The 21,232-nt window shown below is 43.0% G+C and overlaps 1 protein-coding gene across 7 annotated transcripts in view; it reads right to left on the bottom strand.

The window, feature by feature from the left end:
- cpeb3 (cytoplasmic polyadenylation element binding protein 3) overlaps positions 1-21,232 on the bottom strand; it is a 190,016-nt gene that overhangs the window by 38,272 nt on the left and 130,512 nt on the right. For 6 of the 7 annotated variants that reach the window (XM_068052638.1, XM_068052637.1, XM_068052640.1 and 3 more), the window contains 2 exons: positions 11,675-11,793; positions 10,579-10,693 (listed from right to left, as the gene is read on the bottom strand). In XM_068052638.1, coding sequence (XP_067908739.1) covers positions 10,579-10,693; positions 11,675-11,793 — 234 coding nt within the window. Of the gene's footprint in view, positions 1-10,563; positions 10,694-11,674; positions 11,794-21,232 lie in introns of all 7 variants that reach the window. The other variant, XM_068052642.1, reaches the window with a different exon arrangement.

The raw sequence follows: 21,232 nt of genomic DNA, 5'->3' as shown, positions 1-21,232 counted from the left end.
CAGCAAGATGAAAACAGGTTTTAAACATATTTGGGATTGGGGAAGGGGGGACAGAGGGAAGGAGAAGAGAATAAAAATAACTCCATCTATTGATCACTTTTTTTTGCTGAATTAATTGGCATGCTGCTCATCTATCATCGTAACAGTATAAATTATTCTAGTCTTGTGAAACTGAGCGTGCGTGTGTGTGCAATACTTTGATTTATGAATTATTTAGAAAGTTCAGATTCGTAAAAAACATTTCAAAACTACTCAGCAATTCAAATCAAAAGTCACAAATATGGATTTTATACAAAAATTACATCTCTAAACCGAATATTGCTTGAATGTGCAACACTCAGTACTTTCCTCTCTGCATTTGTAAACATGCTTCTAAAACTGACACTACGTTTACAAATTGATTGATACCAATGCACAGGGAAAATAACTGGGTTATTTTGCTGAGAATGGAAAAAAACAAGATTTTATGTTAAGCATTACATAAATGACTTGTTTCCAATAGCATGACACGCTTTTACATTTGAATTATGCACTTCCACTAGTCCAAATATATCTTAAGTCAATGCCCCAATTGCAGCATGCGTCATTCTCCACATTGAAAAACATTTTGGTGAAACAAAAGATAACATTCATTATTCCCGTGCAGAGTGCTATTTCAAATTTGGCATCCCCCTCCAATGACGACCTTTTTTTAATCTCAAACTGTGAGGGAGCAGATCTGTCCATGTGGCACTGAGTAAGGAGTCTGGGAGGTGGGATGTGGGTGCAGTTGATATCAACACTTCATTGTTTTTCACCTGCGTAAATGATGCTTGTCCCAGGGAAACATTATAGCATTTCACCCGCCCCACTCTCCTCATCCCCAGGGATCAAAGTGATATTGGTCCAATTTTATCTTGTGAATGTAGAATGCACTGTGGAGTGAGATTATTCTGGGTGTGTACTGTAAGAAGGTTTCTGTTCACAAATTAACATGATAGCTGGGATACAATTCCCAATGAAGCAACCTGGACCCTGTAAAATTGTATTGAAGTCCTTGCAATTACTTTTATTTCCATATTAAAAATGTTTAACTCTTCCAGGAAACATTTTAGGGTTGAAAGCAGAGCTAGAACATGTTCCAAGATACCATTAAAAACCCAGATACAGTGCCAAAAAGCAGAGTTTTCATAGGTGACGCTGGTGGGGATGGGGAAGGATCTTGTTCCCAGAATCCCCTCCACTCTGAAAATAAACCATGTCATCAGCACTATCATCTCTCTTGAATAAATTCTAAATTCATCCCTGTTGCAAACAGTGCTCATGTATCTTAGATTATTGTTCCTGCAATAAAAAATGATTGAACTCTGGGTAATCTTGTGTCTTTTTGCTCTATTCTCTGTCACTATCCCTTCCCCTTACTGTTGCCCTCTCAGTCTCTTTCTCCTATTAATATCGAGAAAAAAAAACTACAAACCAAATAAAAACAAAAACTGGTACATAAAAATAAGTAAAACCAAAAAGTGCTGGAAATACTCAGTAGTTCTGGCAGCATCTGTGGAGAGAGAAGCAAAGTTCACATTTCAGGTCAGTGACCTTTCATCAGAACTGGCAAGGTTAGAAATGTAACAGGTTTTGAGCAAATAAAGAGGGGGTGGGTGAAAAGAGAACAAATGAAAAGGTGTTGATAGGACAGAGGGTCACAGAGAATAACTGACAAGGTCGTCATGGGGCAAAGGCAAAGACAAAGTGTGTTAATGGTGTCGTGAAAGACAAAGCATTAATGCAGAAAGGGTGTTAAATGACAAAATAATGAAAGCCCTGGCCAAAAGCAAAACATGAAAAAAAAAGTGGGCAGGCACATGGTTTAAAAAAAAGTGTAATGATGAAACAAACTAAAATAAAATGAAATAAAAATACAAAGTAAAACTAAAAAAGGTAAAATTAAAAAAAGGGGGACCAGTCATGCCCTGACATGACTGAACTCAAGGTTCAGTCCGGTAGGCTATAGCGTGTCTTAGAGCGTGGCTACCCAACCCAAAGGGACCCGAACATGTGTTGGGTTCGGTCAGGCCAGACACAGTGACAACCAGGACGTCAAGGCAGGAAACATTCCGCACTAGTCTGCAGTGAGCAATTCCATCCAAGGTTTGATTATGTTCCGGTGGCCGGGTCGGGTCCGACGTGGGAAAAAAAATCAAAGGACTCTGGCCGGGTCGGGTTTCATTTGCAGACCCGAGCAGGCCTTTAGCGTGCCTAATTGGTAAATGAGGTGCTGTCAGATGTTGCCAGAGCTCTGAGTATTTCCAGCACTTTTTGGTTTTACTTCAGATTTGTAGCATCTGCAATATTTTGCTTTTATTGACATAAAAATAAAGTTTATCGGACAGACACTGCAATCTGAATTTTGCACAACAAACCTGAGCCACAGAGCCTTTGCTCTAGAATTTGTAATCTCTCATACTTATGGCTTATTAATGCAAGCCCTCACTGCTCCTTTTGAATGTTTAATGCTCATATATGAATGATGCAGGCTCTGTCCTTGGTAATTGCACAATAACAAAGAAGCCTCTACCATGGCCACACAAAATTGAAAATAGCTTTCAAATTTGATGAATACAAAGAATACAACATACCCCAAGTAAAGGCCACATTTGTACACATTAAAGTTCTAAATATGGGAATCTCAGTGCACTTAAGAAAAACTCAACTTCTCCAACTATGTTCCCCATTTTGTTTCCAAAACCTGGCAAGCACAACAGCAGAAATTGTCCAATAAAGCCAATTAATGCATTCACACCAGGGAATATCCTCATTACCCTCAAAAGCGTAAGCGGTTTTTAAGAAAATAAACTTTTATACCAGGTAAAAATCAAAGATCCTTAGAGAAAACATTATAAATGTTCTATTTTAGCATAGGAGGGGAGGAAAAAGAGTGGGAGAACTATAGCGATAGCAGATTCTATCGTAAGGAGTACAGATAGGTGTTTCCGTGGCCGCAAATGTGACTCCAGGATGGTGCGTTGCCCCCCCTGATGCTAGGGTCAAGGATGTCACGGAGTGGCTGCAGGACATTCTGAAAGGAGAGGGTTAACAGTCAGAGGTTGTGGTTCACATTGGTACCAGCCACATAGGTAAAAAGAGGGATGAGGTCCTGCAACAAGAATTTAGGGAGCTAGGTAGCAGATTAAAATGCAAGACCTCAAAGGTTGTAATCTCTGGATGGGCGGCACAGTGGCGCAGTGGTTAGCACCGCAGCCTCACAGCTCCAGCAACCCGGGTTCAATTCCGGGTACTGCCTGTGTGGAGTTTGCAAGTTCTCCCTGTGTCTGCGTGGGTTTCCTCCGGGTGCTCCGGTTTCCTCCCACAAGCCAAAGACTTGCAGGTTGACAGGTAAATTGGCCATTAGCAATTGCCCCTAGTATAGGTAGGTGGTAGGGAAATATAGGGATAGGTGGGGATGTGGTAGGAATATGGAATTAGCGTAGGATTAGTATAAATGGGTGGTTGATGGTCGGCACAGACTCGGTGGGCCGAAGGGCCTGTTTCAGTGCTGTATCTCTAAACTAAACTAAACTAAACTACTCCCGGTGCCACATGCTAGTGAGTATAGGAATAGGAGGATAGAGCAAATGAATGCATGGCTGAAGAGAAGGTGCAGGAGGGAGGGCTTTAGTTTCCTGGATCACTGGGTCTATTTCTGGCGAAGGTGGGACCTGTACAAGTTGGATGGGTTGCACCTGAACCGCAACGGGACCAACATCCTTGCTGGGAGGTTTGCTAGTGCTGTTGTGGGGGGGGGTTAAACTAATTTGGCAGGGGGATGGGATGCAGAGTGGGTAGGGGGTGATGCACAGTCAAATAGAGAAGAGAAACTAAGTCAGTCTGGAAGGCGGGGCAAATGTAGACCTGCTAAGGCACAAGCGAATAATGCAAGGCTGGATTGCATCTATTTTAACACAAGGCATCTTCCTAGTAAGGGAGATGAATTGAGGGCACTGATTAACACATGGGAATATGATATTATTGCTATCACAGAGACATGGTTGAGGGAAAGGCAGGCCTAGCAGCTCAAAATTCCAAAGGAAAGAATCTTCAGGCCTGACAGGGGAGGGTGTAAAAGAGGAGGTGGCATTGAATTGTTGATCAAGGAGTCAATTACTGCAGTAAGGAGGGATGATATCTTAGAAGGTTCCTCAAATGAGGCCATATGGGAAGAACTTAAAAACAAAAAGGGGGCAATCACTTGGCTAGCAGTGTACTAACAGTCAGGGAGAGATAGAGGAGCAGATATGTAGGCAAATCTCAGAGGTGTAAAAATAATAGGGTTAATAACAGTAGGGGATTTCAACTTCCCCAATATCAACTGTGATAGTCAGTGCAAAAGGCTTAAAGGGTGCGGAATTCTTAAAATTCATACAGGAGAGCTTTTTGAGCCAGCACGTAGAAAGTCCTACAAGAGAAGGGGCAGTACTGGACCTAATCCTATGGAATGAAGCCGGACTACTGGTAGAAGTGTCAGTGGGGGAACATTTTAGGGATAGTGACCATAACTCTAAGATTTAAGGTAGTTATGGAAAAGGACAAAGAGGGACTGGAAATAAAACTACTGAATTGGGGGAAGGCCTATTTCACTATGATAAAACAGGATCTGGTCAAAGTGGACTGGGAGCAGCACCACAGATTAGTGGTGAGGCCGATTGTTACCAGAAAATAAAAGGAAGGGACAGAACGTGTGAACATCATATTGCACCAAAGAATTGTACAAGAATAGGGAAATTTAATAATAGAACAAACTTAAAGGCTTTGTATCTGAATGCTTCGTGCATTCGGAATAAAATAAATGAGTTAACAGCGCAAATAGAGACAAATGGGTATGATTTAGTGGCGATCACTGAGACGTGGTTGCAGGGAAACCAGGTTTGGGAATTGAATATCCAAGGGTACTCAGTATTTCAGAAGAATAGACAGGAAGGAAAAAGAGGTGGTGTAGCTTTGTTAGAGAAGGAAGAGATCAGTGCTGTAGTGAGAAACGATATAGGCACTAGAGATCAAGGCGTAGAATCAGTCTGGGTAGAAATAAGAAATAGTAAGGGAAAGTAGTCACTGGTGGGAGTAATCGATAGGTCCCCAAACAGTAGTTCCGCAGTGGAGCACAGTATAAACCAGGAAATACTAGAGGGTTGAAAGAAAGGTACGGCAATAATCATGGGTGATTTTAATATGCATATAGACTGGATTAGTCAAATTGGCAAGAGTAGCCTCGAGGGAGAGTTCATTTAATGTATTAGGGATTGTTTTTTGGAACAATATGCTGTGGAACCAACCAGGGAGCAGGCTATTCTAGATTTAGTTTTGTTTAATGAGGTGGGATCAATAAATTATCTTATTGTTAAGGATCATCTTGGGAAAAGTGATCATAGCATGCTAGAATTTCAAATTCAGTTTGAGAGCGAGAAGCTGGAAACCACACAAGCATTCTGGAGTTAAACAAAGATAATTATATAAGCATGAGGACAGAGCAGGAAGACAAGGTAGGACAGTTGACGAGCACTGGCAGATGTTTGAGGTGGTATTCAATTTATCCCAACTAAACTATATTCCAGAGAGGAAGAAAGATTCTAAGAGGGGGAAACATCCATGGCTAAGCAAGGAAGTTAAGGACAACAAAGACAAAAACTAAGGCATACCATGTTGCAAAGGCCAGTGGCAGGCTGGAAGATTTGGAAATTTTTTTTAAGATGAACAAAGGGTTACTAAAAAAAGTAATAAAAAGAGCAAAGTTAAATTATGAAAGAAAACTAGCGCAAAATATAAAAACGGACAGTAAAAGCTTCTTTAAGTATATAAAAGGGAAGAGAGTAGCTAAAATGAATGTTGGCCCGTTGGAGGATGAGACTGGGGAGTTAATAGAAGGGAACACAGAAATGACAGACACATTAAATCAGTATTTTGCTTCAGTTTTCACGGTGGAGGACACTAGTACCATCCCAATAGTACCAGGTAATGCAGAGGTTATAGAAAGGGAGGAACTTAAAACAATCACTAGGGAAAAAGTAGTGAGCAAACTATTGGGGTTGAAGGCAGACAAGTCCCCAGGGCCTGATGGCCTACATCCTAGGGTCTTGAAGGAAGTGGCAGTGAAGATAATGGATTCATTGGTTATAATATTCCAAAATTCTCTGCATACGGGAAAGTTTCCAGTGGATTGGAAAAAAGCTAATGTAACGCCCTTATTCAAAAAGGGAGGGAGGCAGAAAGCAGGAAACTATAGACCAGTTAGTTTAATACCTGTCGTTGGGAAATTGTTAGAATCCATTATTAAAGAAGTAATAACAGGACATTTAGAAAGTCAAAACTCAATCCATCAGAATCAACATGGTTTTATGAAGGGTAAATAATGTTTGACTAATTTGCTAGAGTTCTTTGAAGCTGTAACAAGCAAAGTGGATAATGGGGATCCTGTGGATGTAGTTTATCTGGACTTCCAGAAGGCATTTGATAAGGTGCCGCACAAAAGGTTAATACACAAGGTAAGTTCACATGGGGTTGGGGCAATTTATTAGCTTGGACAGAGGATTGGCTAACCAACAGAAAACAGAGTCAGGATAAATGGGTCTTTTTCTGGTTGGCAAGATGTAACTAGTGGGGTGCCACAGGATTCGGTCCTCGGGCCCCAACTATTTACAATCTATATAAATGACTTGGATGCAGGGATAGAAGGTACTATAGCCAAATTTGCAGATTACACTAAAATTGGTGAGATAGTAAGCTGCAATAAAGAAATAAGAAATCTATAAATGGATATGGATAGATTAGATAAATGGGCCAAAATTTGGCAGATGGATTTTCACGTGGGTAAGTGTAAGGTTGTCCATTTTGGTTGGAAGAATAGAAAAGGTAAATTATTTAAATGGAGAGAAACTTCAGAGTGCTTCGGTGCAGTGAGATCTGGATGTCCTCGTGCATGAATCACAGAAAACTAGTTTGCAGGTAATAAGGAAGGCAAATGGAATTTTGGCATTTATTGCTAAAGGAATAGAATATAAAAGTAGGGAAGTGTTGCTGCAACTGTACAAGGCATTGGTGAGACCACACCCTGGAGTATTACGTACAGTTTTGAACCCCTTACTTGAGAAAGGATGTAGTTGCATTGGAGGCAGTTCAGAGGAGGTTCACTAGATTGATTCCAGAGATGGGGGGGCTTGTCTTATGGAGAGAGATTAAGCAGTTTAGGCCTTTACTCTCTGGAGTTTAGAAGAATGAGAGGAGATCTAATTGAGGTATCTAAGATAATTAAGGGGATTGACAAAGTAGACATAGAGAGGATGTTTCCTCTTGTGGGGCAATCTAGAATGAGAGGTCATAGTTTTAGGTAGCAGAATTAAAACAGAGATGAGGAGAAATTACTTCTCTCAAAGGGTCTTGAATCTGTGGAATTCACGACCCCAGTGTGCGGTGGATGCCAGGACATTGGATAAATTTGAGGAGATAGACAGATTTTTAATTAGAAATGGGTTGAAGGATTATGAAGAACGGGCAGGAAAGTGGAGTTGAGGCCAAGATGAGATCTGCCATGATCGTATTGAATGGCGGAGCAAGCTTGAGGGGCTGAATTGCCTACTCCTGCTCCTAGTTCTTATGTTCTTGTAGGAAAGTCTACATCAGACCAGTGGGAGTCATTCAAAGAGGAAATAGAGAGAGTGTTCAGGGCCAACAGGTTCCCGTAAAGGTGAAGGGTAGGACCAACAAGTCCAGGGAACCCTGGATGTCAAGGGATATAGAGGATTGGATAAGGACAAAAAAAAAAAGGAGGCTTATGGCAGATTCAGAGGGCTGAAAACAGCGGAGGCCCGAAAGAAGTATAGAAAGTGTAGGGGGGTACTTAAAAAAAGTAATTAGGAGAGCGAAGAGGGGACATGAAAAAACACTGGCGGGCAAGGTAAAGGAAAATCCTAAGGTGTTTTACAAGTATATTAAGGGCAAGGGGATAAACAGGAAAAGAACAGGGCCCATTCAGGACCAAAGTGTCAATCTGTGTGTGGAACCGGATGACAAAGGTGAGGTTTTAAATTATTACTTTTCATCTGTGTTCACTACGAAGGAGGACGATGTAGGTGTGGAGATCAGGGAGGGGGATTGCAATATACTTGAACAAATTAGCATTGAAAGGGAGGAGGTATTAGCTGTTTTAGCGGGCTTAAAAGTGGATAAATCCACAGGCTCAGAAGAGATGTATCCCAGGCTGTTATGTGAGGCAAGGGAGAAGATAGCAGGGGCTCTAACACCAATTTTCAAATTCTCTCTAGCCACAGGAGATGTGCCAGAGGACTGGAGGGCAGTGAATGTGGTACCATCATTCAAGAAGGGTAGCAGGGATGAACCATCTAATTACAGACCAGTGAGTCTAACATCAGTGGTAGGGAAACTATTGGATAAAAATTTGAGGGACAGGAGTAATCTCCACTTGCAGAGGCAGGGATTAATCAGGGATAGTCAGCATGGCTTTGTCAGGGGGAGATCGTGTCTAGCAAACTTGATTGAAGTTTTCGAGGAGGTGACTAGATGTGTAGATGAGGGTAAAGCAGTTGATGTAGTATACATGGACTTCAGTAAGGCATTTGATACGGTCCCGCATGGGAGATTGGTTAAGATGATAAGAGCCCATGGGATCCAGGGCAATTTGGCAAATTGGATCCAAAATTAGTTTAGCGGCAAGGGGCAGAGGGTGATGGTCAAGGGTTGTTTTTGCGAGTGGAAGCCTGTGATCAGTGGTGTACAACAGGGATCGGTGCTTGTTGTTTGTAGTGTACTTGAAAGATTTAGACGTGAATATAGGAGGTATGATCAGTAAGGTCGCAGATGACATGAAAATTGGTGGTGTTGGAAATAATGAAGAGGAAAACCTTAGATTACAGGACGATATAGATGGGCTGGTAAGATGGGCAGAGCTGTGGCAAATGGAATTTAATCTTGAGAAGTGTGAGGTGATGCATTTTGGGAAGACTAACAAGGCAAGGGAATATACAATGGATGGTAGGACCCTCGGAAGTACAGAGGGTCAGAGGGACCTTTGTGTACTTGCCCATAGATCACTGAAGGCAGCAGCACAGATAGATAAGGTGGTTAGGAAGGCATATGGGATACTTGCCTTTATTAGCTGAGGCAAAGAATACAAGAGCAGGGAGGTTACGATGGAGCTGTATAAAATGCTAGTTAGGCCACAGCTGGAGTACTGTGTACAGTTCTGGTCACCACACTATAGGAAGGATGTGATTGCACTGGAGAGGGTCCAGAGGAGATTCACCAGGATGTTGCCTGGGCTGGAGCATTTCAGCTATGGAGAGAGACTGGATAGGCTTGGGTGGTTTTCCTTAGAGCGGAAAAGCATGAGATGGGACCTGATTGAGGTATACAAAATTATGAGAGGCATTGATAGGTTAGATAGGAAGAAACATTTTCTCTTAGTGGAGGGGTCAATAACCAAGGGGCATAGATTTAAGGTAAGGGGCAAGAGATTTGGAGGGGATTTGAGGAAATATTTTTCCACCCAAAGGGTGGTTGGAATCTGGAACACTGCCTGAAGGGGTGGTAGAGGCAGGAACCCTCGCACCATTTAAGTATTTAGATGAGCACTTGAAACGCCATAGCATACAAGGCTGCAGGCCAAATGCTGTAAAGTGGGATTAGGATAGGTGCTTGATGGCCGGCACAGACACGATGGGCCTGTTTCTGTGCTGTATAACTCTATGACTCTATATTCTCTGGGGTAAATATTAATTCAGATAACACCTTAACTTTTTAAAACTTTTCTGCCTCACCACTGTATGCAACCAACGACATATCGACATTAACATGTACAACCAGCCTGAAAAATAAAAACAGAAAATGCTGGAAATAGATAGTCAGGCAGAATCTGTGAAGAGAGAGAGAGTTAACTTTTCAGTCAGTGACCTTTCAGCAGAACTCAGCCTCAGAAATAACTTGCCCTGTCTACATTGGGCAAAATGTCTTGAAATAGTTGAACTCTTTTCTTTCTTTCTTTTGGGCCTCCTTATTTCGAGAGACAATGGATACGCGCCTGGAGGTGGTCAGTGGTTTGTGAAGCAGCGCCTGGAGTGGCTATAAAGGCCAATTCTGGAGTGACAGGCTCTTCCACAGGTGCTGCAGAGAAATTTGTTTGTTGGGGCTGTTACACAGTTGGCTCTCCCCTTGCGCCTCTGTCTTTTTTCCTGCCAACTACTAAGTCTCTTCGACTCGCCACAATTTAGCCCTGTCTTTATGGCTGCCCGCCAGCTCTGGCGAATGCTGGCAACTGACTCCCACGACTTGTGATCAATGTCACACGATTTCATGTCGCGTTTGCAGACGTCTTTATAACGGAGACATGGACGGCCGGTGGGTCTGATACCAGTGGCGAGCTCGCTGTACAATGTGTCTTTGGGGATCCTGCCATCTTCCATGCGGCTCACATGGCCAAGCACTAGGAATTCCACTCTCGCAAACTCAAACCAGTTTTGGAATTCTGAATCATACTTCACATTCTCAATCTCAGTCAGCAAAACCAGTTCACTGGGGACTCACTTCATCTTCACTCACCAGCTCGCAGAGGTCTGGGAACTCCCCCCACAAAGATGGTCTTCCTGGGATCCAGAGGCTGAGAACCATCCATCACAAAATCACTATCACTCAGATTCCATGGTCGAATTTGCACCTTTAAAGCAACAAGATTTTGCTAAATGAACTTTGGAAGTGAAGAAAGGATTCTTTTAAATACAAGAAATCCAAGCACCTTAAGCAATTATTTGCAATAACAGGTTCCCCATTTTCATTTAGAATTTAATTTGTATATGATGCTGTCAGTCAGCCATCCAGCACAACTTAACATTTGCCTGGTCATTTAAAAAGAATGGGAAATATAAATTTTTTTCATGAAAATGTAGAGACTCTTAAATTGCTAGCTTGATTTTACTACAAAACTCCGAGGCACAAAAATGTTATAAAATGGCAGGGTTAGGACTAAAAGCAGAAATCAATGTGCACCTCCTTTCATTTTGCAGAAAGCCAGGGATTTGGACACAATTTGTCAACAAAAAACGCTGATACAGCAAACACCTATCAGGAACAAATAAAAGAAAACAGATTGCAAAGACTGAAAATGCACAAACAGAATACTCTCTCTCTTCTACACCCTTCCTGCCTCTTTGAACCACTGCAGGAGGGGGTCGTCAGCCTTCAAGGCAAAAGGTCAAGGTTCGTTTCTGGTAGTACTCTGAGTCGGTCTGCAGGTTCTCTATGACGCTGGAAAGTAGATGCGCACGTTCCACCATGGATCCTGGATGCTAAGGGCAGTGAAGTGAATGTGAAGGTGGTAGTAGGAGGGCTGATAATGGAGGTAAATCCTCAGCTGCTTTATATTTGCTTATTGCTCTGGAAGCATCAAACAAAGGCTTAATTATGCAGTTCATCATTTATTAACTAATTCCCAAGACTAATCTTTGAATTTTACTGAAAATGAAAGATCCATAAGTAAGCAGCTAATCAAAATGATACAGTATGCATTTGCATTCATTTGGGGAGGATGGGAGAGCTGAAGGGAGGAGCAGAAGACAGCTGAATAATTCCCAGGTTTGGTGGTTCATAAAATGACAAAGTGAACAGATGGTGAGCAGAAACAAACTGGAGATCCACTTACGGGTTTGTCCTTGATAGTAGGGCTTGAAACACACAGGTATAGCTTTCCATCTTCCTCAATACATGCATCTATCAGAGCTTGCACAGAGCTTTCCTCTTGAAATAGAAGGAAGGCATAACCTATGAGGTAGAAAAAAAATAAGCCTGCTGTAGAAGACACAAGTCAAAATTTCAATAATTTACATTTATATAATGTCCTCATCATAAACCATCCTAACGTGCTTCAGGGAGACAGACAGTGGTGGAGAATTAAGAAGTTGGTTAATGGTACAGTCCAACAGATAGACTTTGAAATTATTTTTTAATAGCAGCAAGGAGAGTAGCTGAGCAAAGAAGTTTAAAGGAGTGTTCCAGAGGGTGGGGCCAAAATGGCAGAAGCTCACCCAAGCGATGAATACCAGAGGAGAGGACGCACAAGAGCCTAGTGGAGGAGGACTGTAAGGCATGGGTTATGATGTAGAGTTGGAGAACGTGGCAGAGGTCAGATGAGGCAAGGCAATATAAATAGGAGGCAGTGGAAGTTAGCAAGGATAAAAATGAGGGGTGAATTAAACAGAAGTGTGGATCAGGATAATGGCAATGGAATTTTGGACCATTTGAATTTGTATACAGAGGCAATCCAGAGGTGATTGAACAGGATGTTAAGAAGTGTAATCATTTCAAACAACCAAACGTAGGGCTAATTGTTGCTGTGTTCTCAATTTTTTTTTTTATAAATGTAACGTTTGCAATTTATAGGATTGGAACTGATGAAAAGTTCTGCAAATTTTAGTGCATGCTCGAAACTGCTTGATAAGTCTTGAAAAATGTAAATCAGTTCATTGAAAATCAATTTTCAAATCACACAAATATAGATGACGCAGGCCATCTGGCCCAACATTCCATAAATAAGCAAACAATCCTGTTAGTCAAGATTTGAAATGCCTTGAACTAACTTTCAGCTACTAAGCTCTCATTGGAAGGATTCATTTGCAGAGTTCTATCTCAGACCAATAGCAAACATCAACAGTTAATGCAATGAAACTTCCGTTGAGGCAGCAAGCTGGAAAGCAGAAAAATGTGGCTCTCTGTTAGGTGTAGGTTCATTATGCAATATATTGCTTTACCTACTTAAGCTCCAGCAGCTCAGCCAACCTTTCTGCAAGCAACTGTTGTACTTGCTTCTTCTGCAAGTGGTGACCTCTGAGTTTGTTCCACAACTATGTTAACGCTTTCCTCCTCCTCATGCTTCAGACAAAGCACGGAAAGTAGTAGAGGATGTGCCAGCCCTCAGCTTCAGTTTATTACCTCACATCCTTACCCACCTCATTATTTGTCCTTCAGAGAGATAATAAGGCTGAGAATATAAGAAATAAGAGCTGGAGTCGGCCATTTGGCCTTTTGAGCCTGCTCCACCATTCAACGAAAACATGGCTAATCAGCTACCGCAACTCCACCTTCCTGCACTATACCCTTATCCCCTTAGTATCCAAAATGTATTGACCTCTGTTTTGAATATACACAATGACTGAGCATCCACAGCTCTCTGGGGTAGAGAATTCCAAACCCTTTGAGTGAAGAAATTTCTCCTCATCTCAGTCCAAAATGGTCGATCCCTTATTCTGAGACTGTGACCTCATGTTCCCCAGCCAGGGGAAACATTTTCTCAGCATCTACCCTGTCAAGCCCCTTAAGAATTTTATATGTTTTAATTCGATCAGCTCTTATTCTTCTCAACTCCTGGGAATACATGCCTAGTCTGCTCAATCTCTCCTCATGGGGCAATCCCCTGATCCCAGGAACCAGTCTAGTGAACCTTCGTTGCACTCCCTCTAGGGCAACTGTGTCCTTCCTTGGGTAAGGAGACCAAAACTGCACACAGTAGTCCGGGTATGGCCCCACCAAAGCCATGTATAATTGTTCTAAGACTTCTTATCTCTAATACTCTAACCCCTTTGTAACAAAAGCTAACATACCATTTGCCTTCCTAAATGCTTGCAGTATCTGCATATTAACTTTGTGATTTATGTACCAGGACACCCGCATCCCTCGGAGTCCAAACGTTTCCCAGTCTATCATTCAAGAAAACATGTTTATTTTTCCTACCAAAGTGACTAACTTCACACTTCTCCACATTGTATTCCATCTGCCATGTCCTTGCCCACTCACCTGTCCACATCCCTTTGCAACCTCCTTTCCCACCTAACTTTCCACCCTCAGAAAAATTTAATGTTACACTCAGTCTTTTAATCCAAGTCATTAATATAGAATGCAAATCGCTGAGGCCCAAGTAATGATCCTGGAGCTACCTTACTAGTTATAGTCTGCCAACGCAAAAATGTTGTGTTCATTTCTACTCTCTGATTCCTGCACATTAACCAATCGTCAATCCATGCTAAAATATTACCCCCTAATCCAATGAGTCCTAATTTTGGTTATAACCACTTGTTTAAAATCTAAACACACTACATCCACTGATTCCCCCTTATCCATCTTACTAGTTCTTCTATTTCTTCTTTGGCCTCCTTGTCTCGAGAGACAATGGGTAAGCGCCTGGAGGTGGTCAGTGGTTTGTGAAGCAGCACCTGGAGTGGCTATAAAGGCCAATTCTAGAGTGACAGACTCTTACACAGGTGCTGCAGATAAAATTGGTTGTCGGGGCTGTTACACAGTTGGCTCTCCCCTTGCACTTCTGTCTTTTTTCCTGCCAACTGCTAAGTCTCTGACTCGCCACACTTTAGCCCTGTCTTTACGGCTGCCCGCCAGCTCTGGCGATCACTGGCAACTGACTCCCACGACTTGTGATCAATGTCACAGGACTTCATGTCACGTTTGCAGACGTCTTTAAAGCGGAGACATAGACGGCCGGTGGGTCAGATACCAATGACGAGCTCGCTGTACAATGTGTGCTTGGGGATCCTGCCAACTTCCATGCGGCTCACATGGCCAAGCCATCTCAAGTGCCGCTGGCTCAGTTGGGTGTATATACTGGGGATGTTGGCCACCTCGAGGACTTCTGTGTTGGAGATACGGTCCTGCCACCTGGTGCCAAGGATTCTCCGGAGGCAGCGAAGATGGAATGAATTGAGACGTCGCTCTTGGCTGACATACGTTGTCCAGGCCTCGCTGCCGTAGAGCAAGGTACTGAGGACTGAAGTCCTAATTTTGGTAATAACCACTTGTTAAAAATCTAAATACACTACATCCACTGATTTCCCCCTTATCCATCTTACTAGTTTCATACTCAAAAACCTCTAATAGATTTGTCAAATGCAATTTCCCTTTCATAAATCCATGTTGACTCTGATTAATCATATTATGATTTGCTAAAGTGCCCTGTTATCACATCCCGAATAATAGATTCTAGCACAAACAAAAACAAGAAATGCTGGAGTCACTCAGCAGGTCTGGCAGCATCTGTGGAAAGAGAAGCAGAGTTAACGTTTCGGGTCAGTGACCCTTCTTCGGAACTCCAGCATCCGCAGTATTTTGCTTTTATAATAGATTCTAGCATTTTGCCTACTACTGATGTTCGGCTAACTGGCCTATAGTTCCACATTTTCTCTCTTCCTTTCTTAAATAGTGGGGTTATGTTACTACCTTCTAATCCTTGGCAACTGCTCTAGAATATAAGGAATTCTGGAAGATTAAAACTAATGCATCCACCATCTCTGCAGCTAGCTCTTTTAAAGCCCTGCAATGCATGTTGTCAAATCCAAGGGATTTGTCACCACTTAGTCCCATTAATTTCTCCAGGACTACTACTTCACTTCTTTTAAGTTTCGCATTCTCTCTACAGGAGTTTACACTGGATGAAAGTGAATGAGGGAGCTGGAGGAGTAGGGAGTGGAAGAGGAGCCTATTGGCACTGAGCAGAGTCTGAGGAGATGTCAATCATTGGCTAAAGAGCCTACAGATCCCAAAATCAAGAGTCCTACAAAGAAAAGTAGAGGATGTTTGCTGAGCATCTGGGATAATCAGGTATCACCCTAAATTCCGCTCAACCGCAAAGATAGATAATGATGGTTTTTCACCACCAGCCCCCTGGAATTTCAGGTCATTAATGTTCATAAACTCATGGCATGCACAGCCAACAAGTTAAATTTATATAGTACATTTAACTTTAAAAAAATTCCAAGATACTTCACAGAAACATGAGAGAACCAAAGCTGAGTCAAATGAGAGATATGGAGGAGTGAATGGGCTGTGCTTTAGGAGTGTCCTAAAGAGGAGAGGGAGGTGAGGGTGAAAGAATTCACAACATGGGTCATAGGTCCCTGAAAGTATGGCGAAAACAGGTGACCAAAGGGGAAAGCATTGCACAAGAGACAAACCAATAGAAAATGATCAATCACAAGAGAAAGGAAGGGCAAAAATGTCAAAAAAGGATTCTAGTTAGGAGCAAGAAAAGGCCACCAGCCTATAATTCTTCTGGTACCTTAGATTCCTGGCCTAGTACACAGCTACATCTTCAACACCTCAAATAAATTTTTCCACCACCTTGTGTAGCAAATTATTTCAAATAGTTAATAGTTGCAAATTTACTTCAAGCTAATTTAACTTTTCTGTACCAATAGCACAACTTACTTTGAATCAAAATTCTGCTTTACCAAATCTATACCATTTAGCATTCCATTTATCTTGATGAGATCACTCTTGTCTACTTCTCACCATATTGTAGAGCTTAAGCTACACATATCTTCACAACTCACTCCCTTCTTACTGTTTTCTTTCTCAGTATATGCACATTTTCTTTGTATTATGGAGACCAGAGTTTTCAGATGTGGTCTGACCTGTACATTACTTCTACAGACATGTATTCTGCTGCTGTGGTCATTTATCAACAACCTATCACCTTTTTTAAATTGCTTTACCACATTGTCTAAACACAGAGCATAAAATTCAGATGCGTAGCAGTTAGCATCCACTGGAAGTATATACAGCAAGCAGATCGAGATGTCAATCAGGGTGCAACATACTCATCAGCCTCCTTCTGTATGCTGCCCCCAAAGTGCTCAACTGAATTCTCTGCAGCAGAACTAGTGTACAATCTTGCCCTACGAGGAATTGGCACCTGCCATACTCTTGCCCTTATCTGGCTGCAGGCTGCACGTGCTTGGTGGCTCATCACATGCCCATCCTGCCTTGAAGCTGCTCTCTAAAGTACATGCAGTGCCACTATCGGGTGGCTGTGAGTGAGAGATTGAGTGATGGCGTTTCTTCACCACTATCTGTCCAGTTGCAGTTCTTGGGTATCTGAAAAGGAGAAAGACAAAAGGATAGGGATGTGATGAGGGGAAGTGCGATGAAAGCAAGGGGTGCATGCTTACTGCCTTTTGTAAATCAGAAGGAGCATTAAATATGAGGATACAGTCATCCTCTATGGCTTCAGCTCCACCGCTGGCCACTGCCGCAGCAATGGCCACTCAAATGATGGTTAGCACTGTCTTCTCCATAGAGGCAAGGACATGCAGTTGCACCTGCACCCCCTGCCAGTTAGCAACAGCTGCCTCCGGTTTTGCATTACCTCATCTTGCAAGAGAGAGGAAAGTGCATCAGCAAGTTTGGTGCAATCTGCTCGGGTGATGTGATTGTCGTTGATTAGCTGGTATTGTGTGAAAGCTGTGATGTGGGTGTGGGGCTTGCAGCAGTGATAAGTGTGTGAGGGTGAGATAAAGCTATGAATATTAGCAATGAGGTGTGATTGATAGAGATTATTGATAGGTGAGTGATGCCGTGCAGCACTGAGCAGTGCCCGAGGCTAGTGGTGCAGTTCGTAGGATGTGGTGTTTGTAGACACATTCACTCCTTGACGACTTGAGAGGTCACTGAACAAAGAACAGTACAGCACAGGAACAGGCCATTCGGCCCTCCAAGCCTGCGCCGATCTTGATGTCTGCCTAAACTAAAACCTTCTGCATTTCCGGGGACCGTATCCCTCTATTCCCATCCTATTCATGTATTTGTCAAGATGCCTCTTAAACGTCATTATGGTACCTGTTTCCACCACCTCCCCCGGCAGCAAGTTCCAGGCACTCACCACCCTGTGTGTAAAGAACTTGCCTCGCACATCCCCTCTAAACTTTGCCCCTCTCACCTTAAACCTATGTCCTCTAGTAACTGACTCTTCCACCTTGGGAACGTCTTGCAGCACTACGTCTAGGTCCTTGGGCTTGACTCCTGGCATTTACCTCCATGCCTATCTGGTCCCATTGCCTTCTCAGAGTTCGTCTGGTGAGTCTCCTGGTCCCTGTGGATAGAGCACATCTCTCTTCTCTGCACCTCCTCAACCAAGGTCTTCAGCACAGTGTCAGAGAATCCTGGAGCCCATTCTCTCCCATGGTTTGCGATTCTAGTGTCTTTCCCAGGTCAGAATCAGTTGTAGATGAACTTCCAGCACCTGCTGCAGCCACAATGCTCCGCAATTTCTTTTTATTCAATCTTGCAATGTGAGCATCACTGCCCATCTCTAATTGCCCTTGAGCAGGTGGTGGTGAGCCACCTTATTGAACTGAAGTCCATGTGGTGTAGGTACACTCCCAGTACTGATAGGGAGGGAGTTCCAGGGCTTTGACCCAGTGACAATGAAGGAACGGCAATATAGTTCCAATTCAGGCTTGGAATGTGACTTTACCACTGGCCCTTTTCATGACTTTATATTGACCTGCACACTCACTTTCAAGGAATTTTGCATTTGTGCTTCTAGTATCTCTACTCCTGCACACCTTTCACTGAGCTTAAACTCAAATTTCCTGTCACTAGCTTAAAAGAATTACCATACACTTCTCTATATAAAATTGTCTCTTATCTGCCTATGCTGCTTACGAGTCTATGTCCTCCTAAAGCCTTTTACAATCATTAAAAGAGCTGCAGGTTGGCTTTTCGCAGTGCAGGTTTGCTTCAACTGGTGCCAGGTTCTTAATTTTGAGACCCCTGCTGAAGCGTGCTGCTGCTGGCTACAATCATGGTAATAAGCAGGAGCATAAAGTTGGTGTGCTGCCTGCATCGGAAGCAACGGGTGCGGGTTAAATCATACATCACAATCATACACCACAATGTTTGCGGGCGTTATTGGCAGCACAGCCAATTTGATCAACTCAGTTGTTTCGGTGTTCAGATCATTTAAGAGATTAGAAACAAGAGCCCAAGCATTAGCCCCTGTGGAGCTCCAGTCAACACCTTGGCCCAGTGTGACACTACATCTTTATACAAGCTCACAGACAAGTTGTCTCACTGTGTAAGCTGGGGACAGAGGCATTGTAATCATTTAGTTTCAAATCTGATCTGTCTTTAAGGCCACAACTCAGATGCGCCCCATGGTGAAGTGATCTAAATAGATTCTGAGGTCAATTAGCCTAGTAATAATTGTTGAAAGCTGCTCAACTCTTCTGGTTATCACAGCAACTTTCCAGGTCATCTGAAGGCCAGTAACAAAAGCAGGAATTAACTATGTTTTGTTTTCTTCTTGTGCAGTTTTTGTTTTCCAAAAAATGATTTAAAACCAACAAATCATAGTTGAACAACACACAGCATCTGGGATGTGACAAACTTTCAAAACTTAAAATAAATGGACATATATATACATACACAAAAGTGTTACAATTAGTTTAAGTGCCGCCCCTCATAAAAGAAGACAAAATCATTACCAGTCATGGAGAAGTCTGCACACAAGATGGTGGCATAGACCATTAATGAACAGTAGGTATTTCCCGTACCCCCATGCATGATATCACTTCAGTTGACTCTTCTGCTTTTCCCACTTTTGGTTATATAGTGGCAAATAGCATTTAACTACAATTTACTGTTAAAGTTAAGTTTCTTTCAGTCTTAGTCAGGAATAAACAAGCTCCCTGCTGGAGAGGCAGCTACAGTTAGCTGATCAGGTAGCTAGTTAGAACTGGTTTCTATGGACAGCAGTGCATGACTCAGCTCTGTAGAATTTCAGCTAGTATAAATACAGGTGGTCTTGCTAAGTGCACGAAGTAAGCAGGCACAAAAGTAGCAGCTTGAGTCAAAGCAAGCACTTGGGAATTTTCGAAGTGTGGGAATTCAGTGCAGTGAGGGAGCAGGCACTACTCTGACCTTTTACAAAATAAAGGAGTGGTCTGAGAAAGGGAGCCAGAGACCAGCAGCAAGATGAGAGCGCTGAAGCCTGGAAGCATTAATTAGCTGAGCAGGCAGGTGAGTGGTTAGTGAATTAAAAAAAAAAATTCTCTCTCCAAACAGGGGGCAGTGGTTTAACTGGTATTGGGAGAACCAAGTATTGCATTAAATTTATAGCTAGAGCAGCGGATTAGAAAAGAGCCGGCCTGTGTGGGAGCAGAGCTAGTGCGGCAGACTAGAAAAGAGCGAGATAGTGTGTGCGTTCAGAGCTAACCGACAAAGCTCCAAAGAAAATCAAGTGTGAAGTCACTGGGAAGCAGTTAAGTGATTGGTTGCTAAGTTTTTTTTCTCTTTTCTTTCTCAAAACTCGAGTATTTATTAGCAGCAGCAAGGTTCATTATCGAATGAATAGAGGAATGGCAGGACTGCGCCAACCTCTGGCGTGCACATCCTGTGCTATGTGGGAACTCCAGGATTAATCCCATGTCCTGAATAACCATTTGTGCAGGAAGTGTCGTCAGTTGCAGCAGCTTGAACTCTGGGTTTTGGAACTTGAGCAACAGTTGGCATCACTGTGGCACAACTGTGAAATTGAACGCTTTGTGGATAGCACGTTTATAGACGTGGTCACCCCGCAGCTTAAGAGCATGCGGGAAGAAAGGGAATGGGTGACCACCAGGCAGCCAAGAAGAAACAGGCAGGGAGTGCAGGAGTCCTGAGTGCATGTCTCACTCTCTAACCGATATTCAGTTGTGAACACTGAGGAAAGTGAAGATTCATCCAGGGCGTGCAGCTATAGCCAAGTTGGCACCACGGCTGGCTCAGCTGCACAGGGCGGAGGCACAAAGACGACTGGAACAGCAATAGTGATAGTAGAGTCGACAGTTGGGGGTATAGACAGGCATTTCTGTGGCCACAGACATGAGTCCAGGATGTCTCCCTGGTGTCAGGGTCAAGGAAGTCACTTAACGGCTGCAGAGCACCCTGAGCGGGGAGGGTGAACAACCAGTGGTCATGGGTCCATATTGGTACCAACAACACGGGTAGGAAGAGTGATGTAGTCCTGCAGTCAGAGTTTAGGGAGCTAGGTAAGAAATTAGCAAGCAGGACCTCAAAAATAGTCATCTCTGGATTACTCCTGGTACCATGCGCAACTGAGTATAGAAATAGGAGGATACAGCAGATGAATGTGTAACTGGAATGGATGATGCAGGAGGGAGGATTATAGATTCCTGGGACACTGGGACCAGCTCTGGAGGAGATGGGACCTGTACAGGCTAGATGGGCTGCAGCTGAACTGAACAAATTTTCTTGCGGGACGATTTGCTAGTGCTATGGGGGGTGGTGTGGGAACCGGGAGATAATACAAGAGAGGAACACCAAGGTGCACAGAGAATTGGGAGAGCAGACTGTGCTACAGTAGGAAATAGGTGGGGTCAGAATAGCAGGGGAAGTAATAAAGTCTAAATTAGAGTTA

This window comes from Heterodontus francisci, chromosome 20, assembly GCF_036365525.1.
Source record: "Heterodontus francisci isolate sHetFra1 chromosome 20, sHetFra1.hap1, whole genome shotgun sequence".
NCBI classification, from domain to species: Eukaryota; Metazoa; Chordata; class Chondrichthyes; order Heterodontiformes; family Heterodontidae; genus Heterodontus; species Heterodontus francisci.
This window is presented reverse-complemented; position numbering and strand designations above follow the sequence as displayed.